The 21,440-nt window shown below is 45.7% G+C and overlaps 4 protein-coding genes, 1 long non-coding RNA gene and 1 pseudogene across 8 annotated transcripts in view; 4 read left to right on the top strand and 2 right to left on the bottom strand.

Moving 5' to 3' along the window:
• The window catches only part of LOC115635659 (zinc finger protein 420-like), a 91,913-nt gene extending 87,326 nt beyond the window's left edge, over positions 1–4,587 (top strand). Inside the window, exons 2-4 of one of the 2 annotated variants that reach the window (XM_030534732.1) lie at positions 2,446–2,562; positions 2,658–2,744; positions 2,849–4,587. In XM_030534732.1, the coding sequence (XP_030390592.1) occupies positions 2,446–2,562; positions 2,658–2,744; positions 2,849–4,464 (1,820 nt within the window). In that variant the 3' untranslated portion in view covers positions 4,465–4,587. The remainder of the gene's footprint in view (positions 1–2,445; positions 2,563–2,657; positions 2,745–2,848) is intronic. The other variant, XM_030534731.1, reaches the window with a different exon arrangement.
• LOC115635683 (zinc finger protein 239-like) overlaps positions 1–21,440 on the top strand; it is an 811,791-nt gene that overhangs the window by 139,145 nt on the left and 651,206 nt on the right. The gene's annotated exons all lie outside the window — the stretch shown is intronic.
• The window catches only part of LOC115635664, a 1,110,108-nt pseudogene that overhangs the window by 699,784 nt on the left and 388,884 nt on the right, over positions 1–21,440 (bottom strand).
• The window catches only part of LOC115635684 (zinc finger protein 239-like), an 861,693-nt gene that overhangs the window by 737,967 nt on the left and 102,286 nt on the right, over positions 1–21,440 (top strand). The window lies entirely within an intron of this gene.
• Positions 1–21,440, bottom strand: part of LOC115635661 (zinc finger protein 501-like) — a 160,476-nt gene that overhangs the window by 109,937 nt on the left and 29,099 nt on the right. The window lies entirely within an intron of this gene.
• Positions 7,752–19,589, top strand: LOC115635707. 2 transcript variants are annotated; one of them, XR_003996667.1, is made up of 2 exons: positions 7,752–7,763; positions 19,332–19,589. It is a non-coding gene; the product is annotated as an uncharacterized LOC115635707 (long non-coding RNA). The 2 variants fall into 2 exon arrangements; XR_003996666.1 differs by lacking the exon at positions 7,752–7,763 and adding an exon at positions 12,394–12,406.

Below are 21,440 nucleotides of genomic sequence, written 5' to 3'. Positions count from 1 at the left end.
AGACATGATTTAGCTTGATTTTAGTAAAGATTTGACACAATCCCACTACCATATGCAACCTAGGGAATATAGTTTAGATCAGTGATCTCCAGCCTTTTTACGCACAAGATCACTTTTTGAATTTAAGTGCGACCCAGGATCTACCCCGTGCCTTCCCCAAGGCCCTGCCCCTTCTCCAAAGCCCCGCCACACTCCCTCCATCGCTCACTCTCCCCCATCCTCACTCACTTTCACCATGGGGGGGTTGGGGTTCAGGAGGGGGTGTGGGCTCTGGGCTGAGGCTGAGGGGTTTGGAGGGTGTGAGGGGCCTCTGGGCTGAGCCTGAGGCAGAGGGTTGGAGTGCAGGAGGGGTTTAAGCCCTGGGAGGGAGTTTGGGTATAGGAGGGAGTTCCAGGCTGGGGCAGAGTATTGGGGTGCAGAAGGGGGTACAGGATGTGAGCTCTGGGAGGGAGTTTGGGTGTAGGAGGGGGCTCCAGGCTGAGGCAGAGTGTTGTGGTATGGGAGGGTGTATGAGGTGCTGGCTCCAGGAGGGGGGGTTAGAGCTGGGGCAGTGGGTTGGGATGTGAGAGGGGTTGAGGTGAAAGCTCTGGGAGGGAGTTTGGGTGCAGGAGGGGGCCCCAGGCTGGGGCAGAGTGTTGGGATGCAGGAGGGGGTATGGGGTGATGGCTTGGGGAGGTGTTAGGGCTTGGGCAGGGGGTTGGGGTGCAGGATGGGGTTTGGGTGCAGGAAGAGATATGAGGTGCTGGCTCCAGGAGGGGGCTCAGGGCTGAGGGTTGCGGTGTGGGCTCCTGCCAGGTGGCACTTACCTCAGGCGGATCCCAGTCAATGGTAAGTTCCCTGCCTGCCCCGGCCCCATGCTGCTCCCAGAAGCAGCTAGCATGGAGGGGGGGAGCGGGGCGAGCATGTGGCTCCACACACTGCTCCTGCCTACTTGTGAAACAAATTAATATAATTCTGGCATGTATAAACAGAGATGTTGTGTTAAGACACAGGAGGTAGTTGTCTTTTGTCTACTTGGCACTGCTATGGCCTCAGGTGGCATATCCAGGTTTAAACACATTTTAAGAAAGGTGTGGACAAATAGGACACAGTGCAGAGGAGAGTGACAAAAGTGATAAAAGATTTAGAAAATGTTAGCTATGAGAAAAGGTTACAATAACTGGGGATGTTTAGTTGTGAGAAAAAAGGACTGAAGGGAGACCTTATAACAGTCTTTGAACATGTTACAGGGTGTTGTAAAAAGGATGGTGATCAGTTGTTCTCTATGTGCACTGAAGATAGCAGAAGTAGTAATTGGCTTAATGTGCAGCAAATGAGATTTAGATTGGCTATTAGGAAAAACTCTCTAACTGTAAGGATATTTAAGCACTAGAACAGTTATTGAGGCAGGTTCTAGAATCCCTGTCACTGAACATTTTTAAGAACAAGGAGGACAGACACCTGTTAGAGATTGTGTAGGTTTATTTGGTCCTGCCTCAGCACAGGGGATTGGACTAGTCAGGGACCACTGCCCCATTATACAAGGTGCTGCATGGGGACACCTAGTGAAACACAGTCTTCAGATGAAAGAGCTCTGAGTTTAACTAATATAGAATCATAGAAAAGTAGGGGTGAAAGGGGCCTCAAGAAGTGAAGCAGGACCAAGTAAACCTAGATTATCCCTGACGTGTTTATCCAACCATTTCCATTCCAGCAATGGAGATTGTACAACCTCCCTTGGAAGTCTATTCCAGAGCTAAACTACCCTTCTAGGTAGAAAGTTTTTTTCCTACTATCTGACCTAAATCTCCCTTGCTGCAAGTTAAATCTATTGCTTCTTGTCTTAACTCAATTCATCACCATCATCTTTTTCTCAAGACTAAACATGCATGTTTTTTAACCTTTCCTTATAAATTTTCTAAATCTTTTATCATTTTTATTGCTGTCTTCTGGACTCTCCAGTTTGTCCACATCTTTCCTAGTGTGTAGTGCTCAGAATTGGACACAGTTCTCAAACTGAGCCCTCCTCAGTGCTGAGTAGAGCAGGACAATTATGTTTTGTGTCTTACATACAACGCTCCTGTTAATACACCCCAGAATATTAGCCCTCCTCATGAGGTTGGTGAGTTGGTGCACCAACATCTTTATGTTCTGTCTTGTGTTGGAGAGAGAGAGGTGTGGCAGAAAAGGGGATGTAGTTGTCAGTGATGGGAGAGTGGTTGTATCTCAGATAGCTAGAGAGGGTAGCAACTCTGCTCAGCTCCCCAGGGGAATAAGTTAGGGCAGTTTCCTAGGCAGAGGTGATGAATCCTTGCTCCAGATCAGATCTTGTATGGTTTATAGTCCAGACCCTGGAGGGGATGGGAGGGGAGAGCAGGGAGCCTCTCTGCGCTTTCCTGCTCAGATCCTGGATCTGGAAGGAGTAACAGAATTGACCTTAATGAACAAGTTTCTTTGCCCCACAAGCAGAATTTCTGATTTTCAAACCTGACATCATCTTGTGGCTGGATCAAGGAGAGGAGACGTGGCTGCCTGATCTCCATGGATACAAGGAAAGAGAGATCCCGAGAAACACCCACACAGGTGAGGATTGTGCAAATCTGATTCAGAAACCAAATATTCTATCCTCCTGGCAAAGATCAATCATGAATTTTTATCAAGTGTGTCTGACCCTTTAGCCCCTGCCTTCATCTATATTCAGAGGACGTGGAGGAAGGATGGGTCCCCTCCTCTCTCTTCTTGGGAAAGGTTTGGAGGGACAGTAGGTAGGATTAAGCCCCTGATTTTTTTTATCTCCTCAACAGTTACTTTGGTTTGTTCCCCCCCCTTTCTGTTCCCCTTTCTGAAGTTCTCATCTCACCTGGCACAGGGACTGACTCCTGTCTGGGTTCTCTCTCTGTCCCAGCAGGTATGGGGATGGTGAGTGTGACTGAGGAGGAGAATCTTGGCCAGGAAGGTCCTGAGCCAGTGGAACCACAGGGGAGAGTATCGGGAAAAGCTAAAGGGGATGTTTCCCAGAGTCCTGAGGAGGGAGAAGACCATGAGGGTCAGAGCAAGCAAGAGACAGAGCAAGGAAATCACTCAGAGGAGAGACAGGGTAAATCCAGAGGAATTAGGAAAATCAAAGAAACTGTTCAACAGAGAATCCCCACTGGAGAGAGACCCTACACGTGTGGTGACTGTAGGAAAAACTTCCAATACAGATCAGCCCTTATTAGACATCAGAGAATCCACACAGGAGAGAGACCCTACAAGTGTCTTGACTGTGGGAAAAGCTTCAGACAGAGTTCAGCCCTTAGTAAACACCATACACTCCACACAGGAGAGAGACCCTATGAGTGTCTAGAGTGTGGGAAAAACTTCCGTCAGAGGTTCCACCTTCATAAACATCAGAGAATCCACACGGGAGAGCGACCCTATGAATGCCTCATGTGTGGAAAAAGCTTCAGTGAGAATTCACAGCTTCTATCTCATCAGAGAACCCACACAGGAGAGAGACCCTATAACTGCCCCGATTGCGGGAAAAGTTTCCGTCATAGGTCAGTCCTCATTGAACATCAGAGAATCCACACAGGAGATAAACCCTACAAATGCAATGAGTGCGGGAAACGCTTCAGTCGGTACTCTCACCTCCTATCACATCAGAGAACCCACACAGGAGAGAAACCCTATAAGTGCCCTGACTGTGGGAAAAGCTTCAGTGAAAGCTCAACCCTTATTCAACATCAGAGAATCCACACGGGAGAGAAACCGTACAAATGCAAAGAGTGTGAGAAAAGCTTCAGTCACATCTCACACTTCCTAACTCATCAGAGAATTCACACAGGAGAGAAACCCTATAACTGCCCTGACTGTGGGAAAAGCTTCAGTCACAACTCAACTCTTACTCAACATCAGAGTGTTCACACGGGAGAGAAACCCTACAAGTGCAATGAGTGTGGGAAAAGCTTCAGTCGGATCTCACGCCTCCTAGCACATCAGAGAATCCACACAGGAGAGAAACCCTATAACTGCTCTGACTGCGGGAAAAGCTTCCGTCAGAGGTCAGTCCTTGTTACTCACCAGAGAGTCCACACAGGGGAGAAACCCTTTCAATGCCCAGAATGTGGGAAAAGCTTCACTGTGAACTCAACCCTCACTAAACATAGGAGAATCCACAGTGGAGAAAGACCTTATGAGTGTATTGACTGTAGGAAAAGCTTCAGTCAGAATTCACAGCTTCTATCACATCAGAGAACCCACACAGGAGAGCGACCCTATAACTGCCCTGATTGCGGGAAAAGCTTCCGTCATAGCTCAGTCCTTATTGAACATAAGAGAATCCACATGGGAGAGAAACTCTTCAAATTTGCTGAGTGTGGGAAAAGCTTCAGAATCCACACTGGAGAGAAACCCTATAACTGCCCTAACTGCAGGAAAAGCTTCTGTCAGAGGTCAGTCCTTGTTGCTCACCAGAGAGTCCACACAGGGGAGAAACCATTTTAATGCCCAGAATATGGGAAAAACTTCACTGTAAGCTCAGTCCTTACTAAACATAAGAGAATCCATAGTGGAGAAAGAACCTATGAGTGTATTGACTGTGGGAAAGGCTTCAGTCATATCTCACACTTTCAGTGACAACCAGGAATCTTATAAATGCCCTGACTGTGAGAAAGGCTTGCGGCACAGCTCAGACCTCATAACACATAAGAGAATCCAGAGGTCACAAAACCAAGAATTGTCCTGGCTGGGGAAGGGCTAAGTGAATAACACCTTTGCCAACTCCCACAAATCTCAGAGGGTCAGGCCAGACCTGGTAGGAGTGGCCATGTAATGAGGACATGGTGTAGTTTATAAAGCAGAAAATGAAATGGCCTTTCTGGAGCAAAGCTGTGTAGAACAAGAGTCTGAGATGAGACTTCCAAATTGTGATGGGATTTTATTATCATTTTCCAGATACTTCCATTGACATTCTCTATTGAAATTTGGTTTTGTGTATGTAGAATCATCCCTATCTTGTATGCTGTGACTTCACATTAACTCTTGATAGTTTTTAGGCTGGTATTCACTGAGGGATTTAGGTGCTGTGACACTCAGTATTGCAGAGACTAAATTTTTTAGCACCTAGAAAATTACAGGAACAACATTGGGATCAATGAAGCCTGAGTTAGGAGCACTGGCTCCCTCTCTACAATGAATGGGGAGATATAGGTGCTTTAGAATGAGATTCACAAAAGCCAGCAAGCCAGAATGCTAGGTCAGGTGCTGCCTAAACTAGCCAATGGGAGATGATGACCAGAGGGATGTGTGCTAAACCTCACCCCTCCCAGGGGCATAGGAACCTATCTCTGTTTGTGAGTGACAAACCAGGGAAGGTAGATGCGGTGGGGCCTGGTCTAGTAAGTGTATTCAGAAGCCGCCTAAGTCCGCACAAAACAGTGAGGAAAATTCTCCTAAGAACATCACCGGACTAAGTTCTAGCATTTGAATGTGACAACTTTTTAACTGAAACTGATGTGGTGCTGATTTAAAGTGCCTGCTTGCACCTGTAACTGCCAGTTACTGTTCACACCAGAAGTATCAGAGGGGTAGCTATGTTAGTCTGGATCTGTAAAAGCAGCAAAGAGTCCTGTGGCAACTTATAGACTAACAGACGTATTGGAACATGAGCTTTTGTGGGTGAATATAAAGTGGGTATTCACCCACGAAAGCTCATGCTCCAATACATCTGTTATTAGTCTATAAGGTGCCACAGGACTATTTGCTGCTCTTCACACCTTGTCTGTGTAGTGCTGAGCTCACTTAAATTGTCTTATTAATTATCTGCCTTACTGCCTAAAAGAGCTGCCCTTTCAATCTTTGGTTTGGCAAGGACATAACTAAATCTCAGCTGTGCTCATTGTGTTATCCCAGTTTTGTGGAAATTCATCGCTTGGTGGTTTAATTTTCTTTTGTTGTCTTGTTTCAACTCAATTCCTAACTTTAAGTGCTACTGGGGACTAGCAACTTTGTCAATCACTGTTCTGCTCACGCCTATATCTTAGGCTGTGGCTACATTATGAGGCTTTTAGCAACATGGCTGTGCTGCTACAGCTGTGCTGCTAAAAGGCATGCAGTGTAGCTGCTGTTTGTCGGCAGGAGAGCTGCTGTTTGTAGGCAGCTAGGAGAGTGCTCCTGCCGACAAAGCACTGTTCACACTGGTGCTTTTTGTTGGTAAAACTTTTGTCATGTTTTTTTAACACCCCTGAACAACAAAAGTTTTGCCGACCGAGTGCCAGAGTAGACAAACCCTTTACACTCATGCCCTCCAGCTGTGCTGCTTTTGCATGTGTGAGGGAGAATTACTTGCCTGAGAGAGAAATATCCTTATATCAGTCTTCTTTGGAATATTACACTATGTGTATGAGCGACTGACTTCAGATTCACACTTCAATCTATACTTGTGTGGCTTCTAAGCTTTAGAATACTCTTACTTCTAAAATAATTTTAGCTATATTGTGTGTGTTTCTAACTGCAGAGTTGTCTCGTGTTCCTACTTTACACTCCAGACTAGCTTCAGTCCAGTCTTGAGGTGGGAACTTCATTAGTTCCTATTTTACGTTTGCCCATTTTAAATACCTAAAGCAGGGTACTTTGTGATAGTTCTTTTTCTATATTTGAACAGTACACTGTCACCCATAGATGTATGGTATTACCTTTAATAAAAAATAAAAGATGTAATAATGGCTTTGCTAGCTTTTATGAAGTTGACACTCCTTTCAATGGTATTGCCTTATCAACTTATTTAGTTTCATCCAAATTTATTTTTAGTTTAAAAGTTTTAATATCAAGTTGAATTGTTTATTTTGGGACATCCCTTATTTACAGGAAAAAGAAGCCTGAGTAAATTTTTATGTGGTTGCTTCCTGAATTCATTAATAACCATAATCAGTAATTCCATGTTTTCATTTTCTTTTCCTGAACCAGTCAGCTGAAGATTGATTAATTAACAACTCCATCTGTTTATTGTTTCTCCTAATTATCAGTTTTGATAATTGTTTCATTCTTTTAGTAATTTTACTTTGAATATTATCTGGCATCCAACCCTTTTTTGCCTCACACGCCTTTCATTCTGGGGAACCGACTGAATCTGTGGCTTATGAATCATTGCCCTGGGCACTTGGACAGATAAAAGGAGCTGTTCAACCACACTCTGAGGCTACATCTACACTACAGCATAAAATCGAAATTACTAAAACTGGTTTTATAAAACCGATATTATAAAATCGATTTTATGTGTCCACACTAGGGCATATTAATTCGGTGGTGTGCGTCCATGGTCCTAGGCTACCATCGATTTCTGGAGCGGTGCACTCTGGGTAGCTACAGTAAAAGAATGAGACCAATAACTTCGATTTCCATCCACACTAACCCTAAATCGATATAGTAATATCGATTTCAGGGTTACTCTTCTCGTTGGGGAGGAGTACAGAAATCGATTTTAAGAGCCCTTAAAATCGATTTAAAGTGCCTTATAGTGTGGACGGGTACAGGGTTAAATCGATTTAACGCTGTTTAAATCGATTTAACTGTGTAGTGTGGACCAGGCCTGAGTAGCTGCAGTGAAATGGGCAGACTGAAGGGAAGGAGGAGGAACCTTCTAACAAGGGTGGAGGCCACTGAGTAGTATCTGCCTCTTGTCATAGGTGCTTGCTGGGTTTTGCTGAACATCTGTGAAAGCCAGGGGGAGACTCTCACTGATGGCTGGGAAATAGAGCGGGAGAGAATTTCCCTGTTTTGAACAGCAGGGAGGGGACCTCTACCAGGTGCCCCGGACCTGAGTTAGGGGTGTGGTGTGCTTCGAAAATGTCAAACTGTAGTTGCAGAAAATGAATGTTCTGTAAGAGGAAATGAATGTGTTTGTGTAAAGATTTTATTAATAATTAACATTATGCAGGGGAAGGGGAAATGTACCTCAGCAATTTTTTTAAGCTGAATTGTACATGACGAAACCTCTGTTGAGCTGACATAATGCAGTGGAAATGTCAGACCAATAGACCTGTGGAGAAACATGCCCAAATTCCTGAGCACACAGGTGGCTGTGCTGATGAGCTCACAAAAATGTGTAGGTGGAAACTGTTCTCCTTTTCTTAGTGGATAGAATTTGGGGGAGGAAAGGGGGACTCCCAGTATCCTGTGTTCTCTACAGGCTGCAGGACAGCTTGGTTGAGGTGCTGGATGTGAACATAGCTCCACAATGTTTTCCAGCAGAGCTGTTTGCTTCTGCATGATGTTCAGAATCCTTTCCTGCATGTCCACAAGCTCCCTTGAGTGCAGGGGCAGATGTATTCTGTAGGTAAGGCATAGGTATAAGTTAAGGCAATAATGCATGGAGCCTGTGATGGGGTGGAGGTACCCCGTCCAGTGCATGGTGAGTGCACCCCATCCCGTGAATAAGTCCTCAGGACTGCTGTTGACCTTGGTACCATGACACCTAGTGGTCAGAGTCTGTAGAGTTGCCCTCATTCTCAGTCCATAAGGGCTGTACGTCCTAGTGGCCAGAATCAATAAACTGGCCTTTATTCTCAGGGCTGTAAGGATGCCCCAAAAGCCTTAGCATAAGTAGTTAATCAGGAGTAATTCTAAATCATAATACAGCGCACGACAGATTGATGTAATGCCCAGACTGCTGACAGGAAACATGAATACTAGTTTATACAAGTCTGGGATATTTTAAGTTAGGAGTATAAACAAATGTCTGACCACAGGAATGTCATGGTAACTAATGGATTTGTATGCTAATAAACTTTAGGTAGCAGGCCACTTCTACATTCGTAAGGTGAGGAAATACAGATAAGGAGAATGGGCTAAAATCCTTACTGAATATGCATTAGGCATTATTAAAAATTGTATCCTGGTCTTTGTGCTTTGAGAGAGCTCTTGGAAGATGCCAGGATGATGACCACTGATGATGGTGACAAGGAAAATGATTACGATGATTGAATGGATGATGATGAGAAAAATAATGACTGATCTTTGGGGTTGTTCTGAAAGGGATGATGTGACTATGTACATTCTGTATTATCCCTATCTACCTTGATTGGCTGGAGTGTCTGTAACTTTGCTAATTCTATTAATAAAACTATTGCAAATTCCAAAGGCTTTTCCTAAGTGGTGAGTTGCAACTAAATAATGTTAATAATACTGGGTTTGATCTCAGGACTAGAACCTACCAGATCTCAGTGTGTTAATTGGGAATTTTTAAGTAATCAATACAATTAATATATAATCTATAGATCAGGCAATAAAAGACATTGCACCTCCCATGATTCTATGTCTGCTAAGTAAGAAAAGTGTGGAACCTGAAATCAGTGAACCAAATTTGGTTTGTTGGAAATTAGGCCTAAATGGTGGACAAAATAATGTCCTGATCAGTCCCTTTTGGGGCCCTTAAAAAGAAACTTTGGGGCAGGACAAATTTAAAGCTTTTTACCACCACTGCAGTGGTGACAGGAGTGTTGCTGTTGTTATATCAGTCTTTGATACTCCAGTGAGGATCCTTGAATATCATCGCTGCACCAATGAGGTCCCCAACCTGATACTTGTGAGATCCTGCTCTTTCTTCCCCTTCCTTTTGTGCTACTTTCTTTCCCCTGTCTTCTCATTGCCATTTTTGCCCAGACGACCCTGGCCGACCTCACCAAGGCCAGCCAGGAGCACTCACGGGATGATGCTGATGACGGATACCAGTCATATTGTACCGTCTGCCATCAGAAAGGGAAGGCAATGGGATGCTGCTGTGTAGCACTGCAGCACCGCGTCTGCCAGCAGCATCCAGTAGACATACAGTGACACTGAAAAAAGGCGAGAAACAATTTTTTCCCCTTTTCTTTCACGGGGGGAATGACAACATATACCGTGAACCACTCGCAACAATGTTTTTGACCCTTCAGGCTGTGGGAGCTCAGCCAAGAATGCAAATGGTTTTCGGAGAGTGCAGGAACTGTGGGATAGCTCGAGTCCTTAGTCCTCCACCCCTCCGTGAGCATCCATTTGATTCTTTGGCTTTCAGTTACGCTTGTCTCAGTTCCTTAAGTTTCACGCAGCACTGTGATGAGTCCCTGTTGTGGCCTCTCTCTATCATAGCCTTGGAGATTTTTTTCAAATGATTTGGCATTTCGTCTTTTGGAAGGGAGTTCTGATAGAACAGATTCATCTCCCCACACAGAGATCAGCTTCAGTATCTCCTGTACGGTCCATGCTGGAGCTCTTTTTTGATTCTGGGACTGCATGGTCACCCATGCTGATCGGCGCTCCACGCTGGGCAAACAGGAAATGAAATTCAAAAGTTTGCGGGGCTTTTCCTGTCTACCTGGCCAGTGCATTGCTGTCCAGAGCAGTCACAATGGTGCACTGTGGGATAGCACCCGGAGGCCAATACTGTCGAATTGCGGCCACACTAACCCTAATCTGAAATGGCAATACCAATTTCAGTGCTACTTCCCTCGTCGGGGAGGAGTACAGATACCGGTATTAAGAGCCCTTTATATCGATATAAAGGGCTTTGTTGTGTGGATGGGTGCAGGGTTAATGCTATTTAACGCTGCTAAATTTAATATAAAGTAGTGTAGACCAGGCCCAAGAAGGACTGCTTAACTGTATAAGAGACCTTAAGCACTATTCACTGTCTGAAGAAAGGGGGCATTGATACATTTGGATTAGGTTTGTTTTGCATCAGCAATCAATTTCAGTTCTAATGCTCTTTACCTCACTTGGATTCTTTTTTCCTTTTGTGTGTTTCACTATATGTGACTCTTTATCCTGGTGGTTACAGCACCTTCCTGCAAGGTGCATGACCCTTTGCTCCAGCCTAAGAGAGGATCTGTGTTTTTCAAGCTAGATTTTTTTTTTAAGAATTCTTTTTTAAAGTTTGAACTGTTTTCTTGGCCATTCCATTTGACTATGGGATCAACAGACAAGGTTTTGTGAATAAAGTCAAATTTTTGCAAAACAATTGAAAAGTAACTGGAGCAGAATTGTGGTCCATTGTCACTGAGTTTCTCATGTATGCCATATCTTGCAAATAGACTTTGTCTTATGAGAGACATGCTTGTGGTGTCCTGAAGCAAACAGGTTTCTAAGTATTTGGAATAATAATCAACCAGAATAAAAATAATCTGTGCCTTGAAACGCAAATAGGTCCATGCCAAATTTCTGCCAAGTTCTATTTGGGACCTTATACAATAGCACTGAATCCTCTTGACTTTTGTTTCTGAAGGTTTGACGTGTTTTACAAGACTGAAGCAGGTCCTCAGTTTGACTATGCATGCCTGGCTAATAGACAGCATCTCAAACTCTCTGCTTCAAGATGATTTTTATTAATAATAGCCAAGTTCCTTTTCTGAGACTTCTTGGTAGTATGATTGTCACTTTTAAAGATATGTCACTTTTGAACATTTCCTTCTTCTCTATAGAACCAATAACCACATATCTCTTCTGATATATCAGGTCTTTTGTCCAGTTATCCTTGCAAAATAGTTTCTCTTCAAAGTTGCAGGACGGCATCATTTTTGGTAGCTGAGTCTGAATGTAGGGAAAAAAAAATAATGAAGGAAGCAATCCGACATTAATTTGGGAAAACTCCACAAATAGAATTCATAAACATAAAACCATAAGCAAAAGCCCCAGAGTATGTGGGGCAGTGTCCTTTTGCCTCATGTTCTTAAGTCCAGCAAACAAAAGTCCATTTAACGTGCCTGTCCCTTCTCCGCACTCCACTCACAGTTGTCCTGGGTCAGTGCAGGCCCAAAGTTCAGAGATGCATCTGCAGAGTTCTCCTCCCACCCTGGATGGAGTGGGTGGAGTAAGAAAGCACCTTACTCACTCCTCTGTCCAGGCACTCGCTCGCTGCTTCTCTCCGCAGTCACCCTGCTGGCTAATCATCGCTTAGCTCTTTTCTGCCAGCCATCCTGCTGGCTGCTCCATTCCTTTGCCAAATCACCACACCTCTTTACCAGCCACCCCACCAACTGATTGCCAATCCCCTGGGATGTCTTCTGCTCCCACCGCTTAACATGGCACTCAGTGATTTCAGCTGTTCATGGAGGCGCCTCACTGCGCGGCTCCAGGCACCAGCATGCCAAGTGCATGCCTGGGGCAGCAAGCCACGGGGGGCACTCTGCCGGTCACCACGAGGGTGGCATGTAGGCTGCCTTCAGCGGCATGCCTGCGGCGGGTCCGCTGGTCCTGCGGATTCGAGCTTGGGGCGGCAAAATACCTAGAGCCGCCCCTGCTCACTGCTGGTGCACACAGGGCAGTCTCTTGCATCCCAAAACAGATTTAATGCTTAAACCTGAGTATCAGTGATTTTAGCTTTGTGGTATGTAACAAGACTCTCAACTGAACAGCAATCAGCTCTGTTATTACACCATAAGAAGGGCCAAATGGTGTCCAGGACCCACACCACCAGGTGGTCGTACAACCCACATCCCCTGTCTAGTGAGTGCCTCAGTCAGGGTAAGCCAAGTACAGTCCTGCTGTCCTTGATTCACACAACAAGGATAACAATGCTTTATTACTCCTGCCCCTATAACATGGAGACTGGGGATTCAACACCAACCAAAAGTGATGATTTGGGAAAGCACTCCCATCATGCTGGGCAGGGTGGGTGTGCCTAAGCAAATGAGATCAGCTCCTGAAGTCCTTTTTCACAGCTCATCTCTAGATATCAGGGGCGAGCTCATTCAGACCCTGCTTACAGGTACATGAACTTGGCAGAGGTACGGCTAGCATTCCTAAAACACAGGCACTCCTAAAAAGTACTAGGTACTGGGTATTCATGTAAACACATTCCTGGGAGATGGTACAGGAACACACCAACCCCAATTAAGATAATGGAGAGGGATATTTTGTTTGAACCAACAGGTAAAAGTGTAGGGGTGGTAACTAACCATGTCAGGATTGCAATATGTAACTTGTTTGTATCAATGTATAAAAGAGAACTCGTAGGAGGGGCACCTCTGTGCAGCTGAAGGGGCAGCAGAGATGCTCACTGACCTAATCCACTATCAAAGGCAAACGTGTTAGCGTACCTGTAGTTCCTATGGGAGCTCTAGGACTGTACTTCACTGACAAGAAACCTGGCCGAGTGCCTTCACCATTGAACTGAATCTGTGAGCTTTCTTTATGAGTAATTTTGAGATGTTCTAAATTGGCAGGCTACGCTATCTGCTAGTGCCGACAACACTGGCTTAGCCCTAAACACAAAAGCTCTGAGAAGCCCTCCAATAGTAACAACATTCTTTAGCAACATTCTTAACACTAGTGACCCCAAAAGTTCATGACCTAAAATGACAGAAAACTCTGAGTTAGGGAATCTTCTAATCCTCTCCCTAGATATCCCCACAGAAATGTGGAATGGGATCTGTACGGCTAGGGCAGAAAAATAATACTAAAAGTAAGAAATGTAGAATAAACAAACTCTGGCCAAGGCTGTTAAATGTTAAGACAAAAGGCCACAAAACTGGCCAGGCAAGTAACAGAAACACAGAAAAAGTTAGAAGAAACAACAGGGGCAACAAAATTACTGGAAAGAACAGAAACTGGAAACAGCTGTAGAAAATCTGCAAAAAAAGAGAAGTGTAGTCCCCCATTATAAATCTTGGTGGGCAACTTTGGATACTAAAGAATGGGGACAGAAATAGAAAAAGGTGTTCCAAGCAAAATGAAAAGGTGAAACGTGATGATTGGAATGGGGGTATTGGGAATGACCCAGTCCAAGAGCCACCAAGCAATCCATGGGGAGGGGCCACCACAATGCAACCATCACCATACAATGAGAGCCAGGTTCCAGTAAAACCTAAACCAAGACTGAGGGCTTGGCTACACTCGAAACTCCAAAGCGCTGCCACCCACCGCTGGCCTCCTCACTCCTTTGCCTACCACTGGCTCCCCATGTCCCTTCTCACTCCCTCACCCATGCGGGGAAGGGGAGTGAGGAGGGACGCTGCGAGCAGCTGGGACCTTCGGAGAGCGAGACTTACCAGGCAGGCAGCAGCAGCAGGTGATAGAGGTTTTGGGGAAGGGGCGGAGCAGGGAGGGGAAGAGGTGGGGCCACCACTACCCAGGTGTCCGGCGGCGGGTCAGTGGCAGCTGCATAAAGGAAAGCTTAGCCTGGCCTATTATATCCACTGCCCATGTCTCAGAGCCAGGATAAAAACCGTGGGCATGAGTTCCCAACCCAAAGTTTTAACCCACGGAGCCCCACTCCCTTTTTCCTTCTTTCTCAAATATTTTTACATACCAGTTAAGTTTTCCTTATATCCTTTCTCAGTTTGCTCACTGCAGCTGCCTGTATTTTACGATAACTTGATAGAGTTAATTATTCTTTCTTGGCTCGGGTCTCCCTCCCTTCTAAGTTGCTTTTCTTCACACTCATCCCCTTCCCCCCACCTCCCCTACTTCCCAACCCCTCTTCCCTTCTGCCCTCTCTTTGTTTTAAAAGTTAAAAGTTATAGTTATTACTGAAACCTCCAACACTAAAAAGATGAAGGAACTGAAAACAAAACAAAAACCAAACACACACAGATAAAAAGTTGATTTTAAATAAGTCCAGTAACTTAATCATTTTAACCCTTCAGCAATGCAACAGCTGGAAATACTTCTAACTTTCTAGAAGATACGGTTGCAAAGCAACAGAAATGCAGACTCTGATTCTAATTCTAACCACTGACTAATATTTGAAACATGGGCTTTCCTTATTTCCATCTAGCAACGTTTTAAAATAAAGTTTATATAAAGTAATGGAAAATGCCTTAAGTTACAAAATTAATATAAATTGGACAAATAACTTAATATGAATTTGTATCAATTCTTATTAAAAATTTTAAATAAAAAGAACTTGCTTATTTAGATGTTTAACTCTTTCTTACCTGTCTGTTTTCTAAAATGCTTTACTTTAATAATAAATCTCTTACTGCCTTTCTTGTATAGTTACGGCTACAATTCTGCCACCATTCATCTTTAGTTTTACGTTTGTCCTGTATGTAATGTATGTTGTTTTTGGTGTATGATGTATTTGTGTGTCATGTGACTACTTTTTTGTTTTAATTTTGTTGCAACAAAAGTCAATCGTATACTTTTTTTAATATAAGTGGTACCGCACTATATTAATATTATGGTTGAGGTATGTGGAAGCAGGGAAAGAAAGAGCAGGTTTAAGTGCAGCATTTAAGTATCAGAGACAGAGCACCTGTTCTGTCAAGTCTTAGCCTAATATCGCAAGACCTGTAGAAGCAGGGCTCATGTCAGAAGCGAATGGAAAACAGCAGAATAGTTAGTGTGACCTAGCCTTGAGATAACGATTTTTGAGAAGAGAAGGTGAGAAAATACTGGACTAGATAGCAAATAGCCTAAATAAAATGCAGATGTTTTTAATAAATGCATGTCACAAAAAGGTATAAATGCTTGTGTGATTTTGCCTGTACTTTGGAGAAACTGAGGCAGAGATGCTCTCTGTCAGCTATGTTTTTCCCTTGCAATTGCATGTCCTGAATAAAGCTGTCTCTGATTTTGTTGCTTCCAACCTGAGAGGGGAGTTTGTTTCTTCCACAGGTATAACTATCCTAATATTATTAACCACAGGTTTTCATTTAAAAAAAAAAACATAAGGGGTTACCTCAACATTATTGCAAAGGTAATATAAACAAAATGTCTACTTCTTGTTTGGGTTTTTATAAATTTCTTTGCTCCAAGTCCTGTGCTCTAGGTTGCTATCTGCACTGCCAAAATACAAGCATTAGGTTACAGTACTGGGTTAGATTACAATGCCAGCATCAGCCAGTTTGAGTCTGCCAAGCCTGGTACTCCTTCTCCTGCTCTATCATAAATTCTTTCATGTGCCTTTGGTGGGTCAGAAGATGCCACTGAAATGTCCACCAGTGTGTTATGGGAATTCTGCCCATTTCCTGACACAGGAGTGAAAGCGCAAGCAAGAGAAGTTATTGAAAACACACCTCCTCCATGTTTCTGGCTCCCATGGCGGGGAGCGCACAGACCAAAATGACTCCCCCTGCAGGCTTTGCAGCCTGTTCAAAATTCCTGTAACGAGCAGAGTGGGCAGTTAAGTTGTCTCACAATGCACCATCATGAAAGGGCTAGAGTGGCCACACCTCAGAAGGGCACTAGGGAGTCTGGGATATAGTCAGTTTGACGCGGGTCTGCATGCTGCAGAGTGGATGCCAGAGCCCCAGGTTTGTGCAGACCTTAGAAAATTGTTAACATACAGCTATCAATGAGTGTAGATGCTCAGCCCTGGGTTTTTTAACTCAGGGTCTGCTGACTCGAGTCCCACTAACCTTTGGCTTACATTGCAGTGGAGACATAGTCTGGGTGCTTTCCCCGCTGCCTCTGGTCTTGGCTACACTTGAAAGTTGCAGCGCTGGTGGTGGCTTTATAGCGCTGTAACTCACTCCCTGTCCGCACGGGCAAGGCACATACAGCGCTGTATCTCCACGGTTGCAGCGCTGCTTGTACTCCACTTCCACGAGAGGAATAAAGAGTATAGTGCTGCTGCTGCAGCGCTGCGCCACCAGTGTGGCCACCCAAAGTGCTGTGGTTGGCCTCCAGAAGTATTCGGCAGTATCCCAGAATGCCTGTTCTAGCCTCTCTGCTCATCAGTTTGAACTCTTCTGCCCTGGCCTCAGGTAACTAACCATCAGACCTGCCCTTTAAATTCCCCAGGAATTTTAAAAATCCCCTTCGTGTTTGCTCAGCCAGGTGTGGAGTGCAATCAGTGAATCTTTCCAGGTGACCATGCCTCCATGCGCCAAACGAGCCCCAGCATGGAGCAATGGTGAGTTGCTGGACCTCATCAGTGTTTGGGGGGAGGAAGCTGTGCAGTCCCAGCTGCGCTCCAACCGTAGGAATTACGATACCTTTGGGCAGATATCAAGGGCCATGATGGAAAGGGTCCATGACCGGGACGCACTGCAGTGCAGGGTTAAAGTGAAGGAGCCGCGGAGCGCCTACTGCAAAGCCAGCGAGGGAAACTGCCGCTCCGGTGCTGCCCCCATGACCTGCTGTTTCTACAAAGAGCTGGACGCGATACTTGGGAATGTCCCCACCTCCACTCTGAGGACCACCATGGACACTTCAGAGCAGGGGGAGGAGGAGGAGGAAAGTGAGAGTGAGGGTACTGGGGTAGGGAGAGACACCCCGGAGTCCCTGAAGGCATGCAGCCAGGAGCTCTTCTCAAGCCAAGAAGAAGGTAGCCAGTCATAGCAGCCGGTACTTGGTGGAGGACAAACAAAGGAGCAAGTTCCCGGTAAGCGGCTTCTATTTTCAGGATGGAAATTTTTCAGGAGAGGAGGGTTAGGGCTGCACGCATGCATGCCTAGATGCGGAATAGCACATTGATGTGGTCTATCACATCACGGTAATCGGCCTCGGTAATCTCTTCAAAAATCTCATCCAGAACGTGGGCAATGCGCTTGCGCAGGTTTATTGGGAGAGCCACTGTGGTCCTTGTCCCAGTCAGGCTTACGTGTCTGCACCACTGTGCTGCGAGGGATGGGGGGACCATTCATTCACACGGGCAAGCTGTATAGGGGCCAGGGCAGAGGTCGCATTGCAGTAGAAGACCCTCCCTTTCTTCCCAGGTCACTCTCAGCAGCGAGATATCTTCCAGGATAAACTCCTGTGGAAAATGTTGGGATAGTGTTCGGTGTAGTTGCCCCCTGCAGCTCTTGGCTCTCCCCAAGGAACAGAAACCCAGAGAACAGTACAGGTCTGAAACAATCAGTCCCCCTTACTCACCATTTTGGGGCTTCCGTGGGTTATGAGTGGGTTTGGGATGGGAAAATTATGCTATTGTGTAGACTGTGTGCGCCCTTGTCATAAACGGATAGTTAAGAGTTAATGGAACAGAAGTACTTCATATCTCTTTTGCCTGTAAAGGGTTAACAAGATCAGTGAGCCAGGCTGTCACCTGACCAGAGGACCAATCAGGGGACAGGATACTTTCAAATCTTGAGGGAGGGAAGTTTTGTGTGTGCTGTTAGTTTTTGGTTGTTGTTCACTCTGGGAGCTCAGAAGGGCCAGACGTGCAACCAGGTTTCTCTCCAATCTCCCTTGCACAGGTTCTTATAGATCCAGAATAGTAAGTACTAGGTAGATAAAGCGAGTTAGGCTTATGTTTGTTTTCTTTATTTGCAAATGTGTATTTGGCTGGGAGGAGTTCAAATGTGTATTTGGCTGGGAGGAGTTCAAATTTGTATTTTGCTGAAAGGATTTTAATTTGTACTTGTATACTTAGGCTGGGAGGTTATTCCCAGTGTCTATAGCTAAAAGACCCTGTACCTATTCCATTTTAAATTTACAAAGATAATTCTTACTGTTTTTTCTTTCTTTAATTAAAAGCTTTTCTTGTTTAAGAACCTGATTGTTGTTTTTTTTTTATTCTGGTGAGACCCCAGGGGAATGGGTCTGGATCCACCAGGGAATTGGTGGGGAGAAAGGAGGGAAGGGGGAGAGAGAGGTTAATTTTCTCTCTGTGTTAGGATTACTTTTTCTCTCAGGGAGAGTCTGGGAGGGGGAGAGAGAAGGAAGGGGGAAGGTGGATTTTCCTCTCTGTTTCAAGATTCAAGGAGTTTGAATCACAGTGATCTTCCAGGGTAACCGAGGGAAGGGAAGCCTGGGAGAGGCAACGGTGAGGGAAAGGGTTTACTTTCCTTGTGTTAAGATCCAGAGGGTCTGGGTCTTGAGGGTCCCCAGGGAAGGTTTTGAGGGGACCAGAGTGTACCAGGCACTGGAATTCCTGGTTGGTGGCAGCGCTACAAGTACTAAGCTGGTAATTGATCTTAGAGGAATTCATGCTGGTACCCCATCTTTTGGACGCTAAGCTTCAGAGTGGGGAATTACACCATGACAGCCCACCTTAAATGCGGGAGAATCATTACTCTGTCTGGTATAAACAATGCTGCCTCTGTTAAGTCTTGCATTTTGCCTTTACAGATGCAACCTTGAGATCTCAGCTGTCTGTGTTATCATTGGCTGAGAGATGGCAAAAACTCTGGAAGAGACCGCGAGAAAGCAAAGATGACATGCTGCACAAAGTGATGCATCAGTCTGTCACAGAGAATCAAAAAGCACAGGAGTGGAGGGAGAGGGAAAGCAGGATCCACAAGGAAAATGCAGCGCACAGGAAGCAAAGCACAGAGCGGCTGATAAGCATCCTGGAGCACCAAGTGGACTCCATCCAGGTGCTCATAGCCATGCAGGCGGAGCACTACCGCCCCCGCCCCGCCCCGCCGCCTTTGTCCCAAAGCTCTTTCCCTTGTGCCCTCATGTCAGCTCCAACCCCCCTTCCCCAACATCCGGGTTCTTACAACCATTAGTGGCCTCCAACACCTGTAAGTTCACCAACCAGCCCTGAGAACTACGACCCTTGCCCTCTGCACTCAACCCCCATCATCATGCAGTATAGCTATCCTGAACTGCAGCAGTCATTGCACAGCACTCCAGACAGGCCATATGCAAATCTGTGATTGTACCATTCCCCACCCCATCCCCTTGCACTTTCTGATTCCAAAAAAGTTGTGTTTCCTTCAGTAAATTAATTTTCTTTTCAATAAATGAATTTTTGGCTTTGAAAACAGTCTTTATTATTGCAGAAAGTTAAAGATACCTTAGCCCAGGAAAGAAACAGGCACTGCAAATCAGCTTAGCAAGCACAGATTCCTACTAACATTGTAACCACTGCACTTCAGTCCCGTGCAGGGCACCAAACATTACTGTTGGTTTTCAGCCTCAAATTTCTCCCTCAAGGCATCCCTAATCCTTGCAGCTGTGTGCTGGGCCTCTCTAATAGCCCTGCTCTCTGGCTGTGCAAATTCAGCCTCCAGGCACTGAACCTCAGAGGTCCATGCCTGACTGAATCTTTCACCCTTCCCTTCACAAATATTATGGAGGGTACAGCACGCAGATATAACCGCGGGGATGCTGTTTTCGCCCAAGTCCAGCTTCCCATACAGAGATCACCAGCGTCCCGTTAAACGGCCAAAAGCACACTCCACAGTCATTTGGCACCGACTCAGCCTGTAGTTGAACCGGTCCTTGCTGCTATCAAGGCTCCCTGTGTACGGTTTCATGAGCCACAGCATTAACGGGTAAGCGGGGTCTCCGAGGATCACAATGGGCATTTCGACGTCCCCTACTGTGATCTTCCAGTCTGGGAAAAAAAGTCCCAGCCTGCAGCTTCCTGAACAAGCCACTTTGTGGGTCAGCCTGCGTTAATGACAATGAAACGCCCACGGTGATCCACAAGCACCTGGAGAACCATAGAGAAATACCCCTTCCGATTAACGTACTCGAATGCTAGGTGGGGTGGTCCCAGAATAGGAATACGCGTCCCATCTATCGCCCCTCCACAATTAGGGAAACCCATTTAGGCAAAGCCATCCACAATGTCCTGCACGTTCCCCAGAGTCATGATTCTTCTTAGCAGGATACGATTAATGGCCCTGCAAACTTGCATCAACACGATTCCAATGGTCAACTTTCCCACTCCAAACTGGTTCGCGACCAATCGGTAGCTGTCTGGAGTTGCCAGCTTCCAGATTATTGCAATAGCCAACTGCTTCTCCACTGGCAGGGCAGCTCTCGATCTTGTGTTCTTGTGCCACAGGGTGGGGGCGAGCACCTCACACAGTCCCATGAAAGTGGCTTTTCTCATCCGAAAGTTCTGCAGCCACTGCTCGTCATCCCAGACTTCCATGACAATGTGATCGCACCACTCAGTGCTTGTTTCCCGAGCCCAAAAGCGGCATTCCACAGTGCTGAGCATGTCTGTGAATGCCACAAGCAATTTCGTGTCGTACGCATTACATGACTCGCTATCATCATTGGACTCCTCACTGTCACTTTAGATCTTAAGGAATAGCTCAACTGCCAAATGTGATGTGCTGGTGAGACTCGTCAGCATACTCCTCAGCAGTTCGGGCTCCATTTCCTGCAGACCGAAACGGAACACAGATTATGCTGCACAGAAGCCGTTGAAAGATGGCGCCAAATGTGGACGGAAACACAGGGATTGCTGGGATGTGAAGCGATGCATCACGGGGCATTGGGACAGAAACCAGAATGACCCACAGCCTCCGCCCCCTTCCCACAACCCATGGTCCAGAATGGGAAGAGGTGCTCTGTGGGATAGCTGCCCATCATGCACCACTCCCAACATCGCTGCAAATGCTGCAAATGTGGCCACACTGCAGCACTGGTAGCTGTCAGTGTGGCCAGATTGCAGCGCTTTCCTTACACAGCTGTACAAAGACAGCTTTAACTCCCAGCGCTGTACAGCTGCAAGTGTAGCCAAACCCTCTATGTCCTGCACTGACTCTATCTCTGCTCAGGACTCTGGGAAAAGTTTCCTTTGGCTCTTCTCAACAGCAACCCATTTGGTTCTATTCGCTCAGGACCTTCTTGCTGAGGATTCTCTTCCTCATTCT

This window comes from Gopherus evgoodei, chromosome 15 (genome assembly GCF_007399415.2).
Source record: "Gopherus evgoodei ecotype Sinaloan lineage chromosome 15, rGopEvg1_v1.p, whole genome shotgun sequence".
NCBI classification, from domain to species: domain Eukaryota; kingdom Metazoa; phylum Chordata; order Testudines; family Testudinidae; genus Gopherus; species Gopherus evgoodei.
The sequence above is the reverse complement of the archived record's forward strand: the minus strand, read 5'-3'. Positions and strand labels throughout refer to the sequence as shown.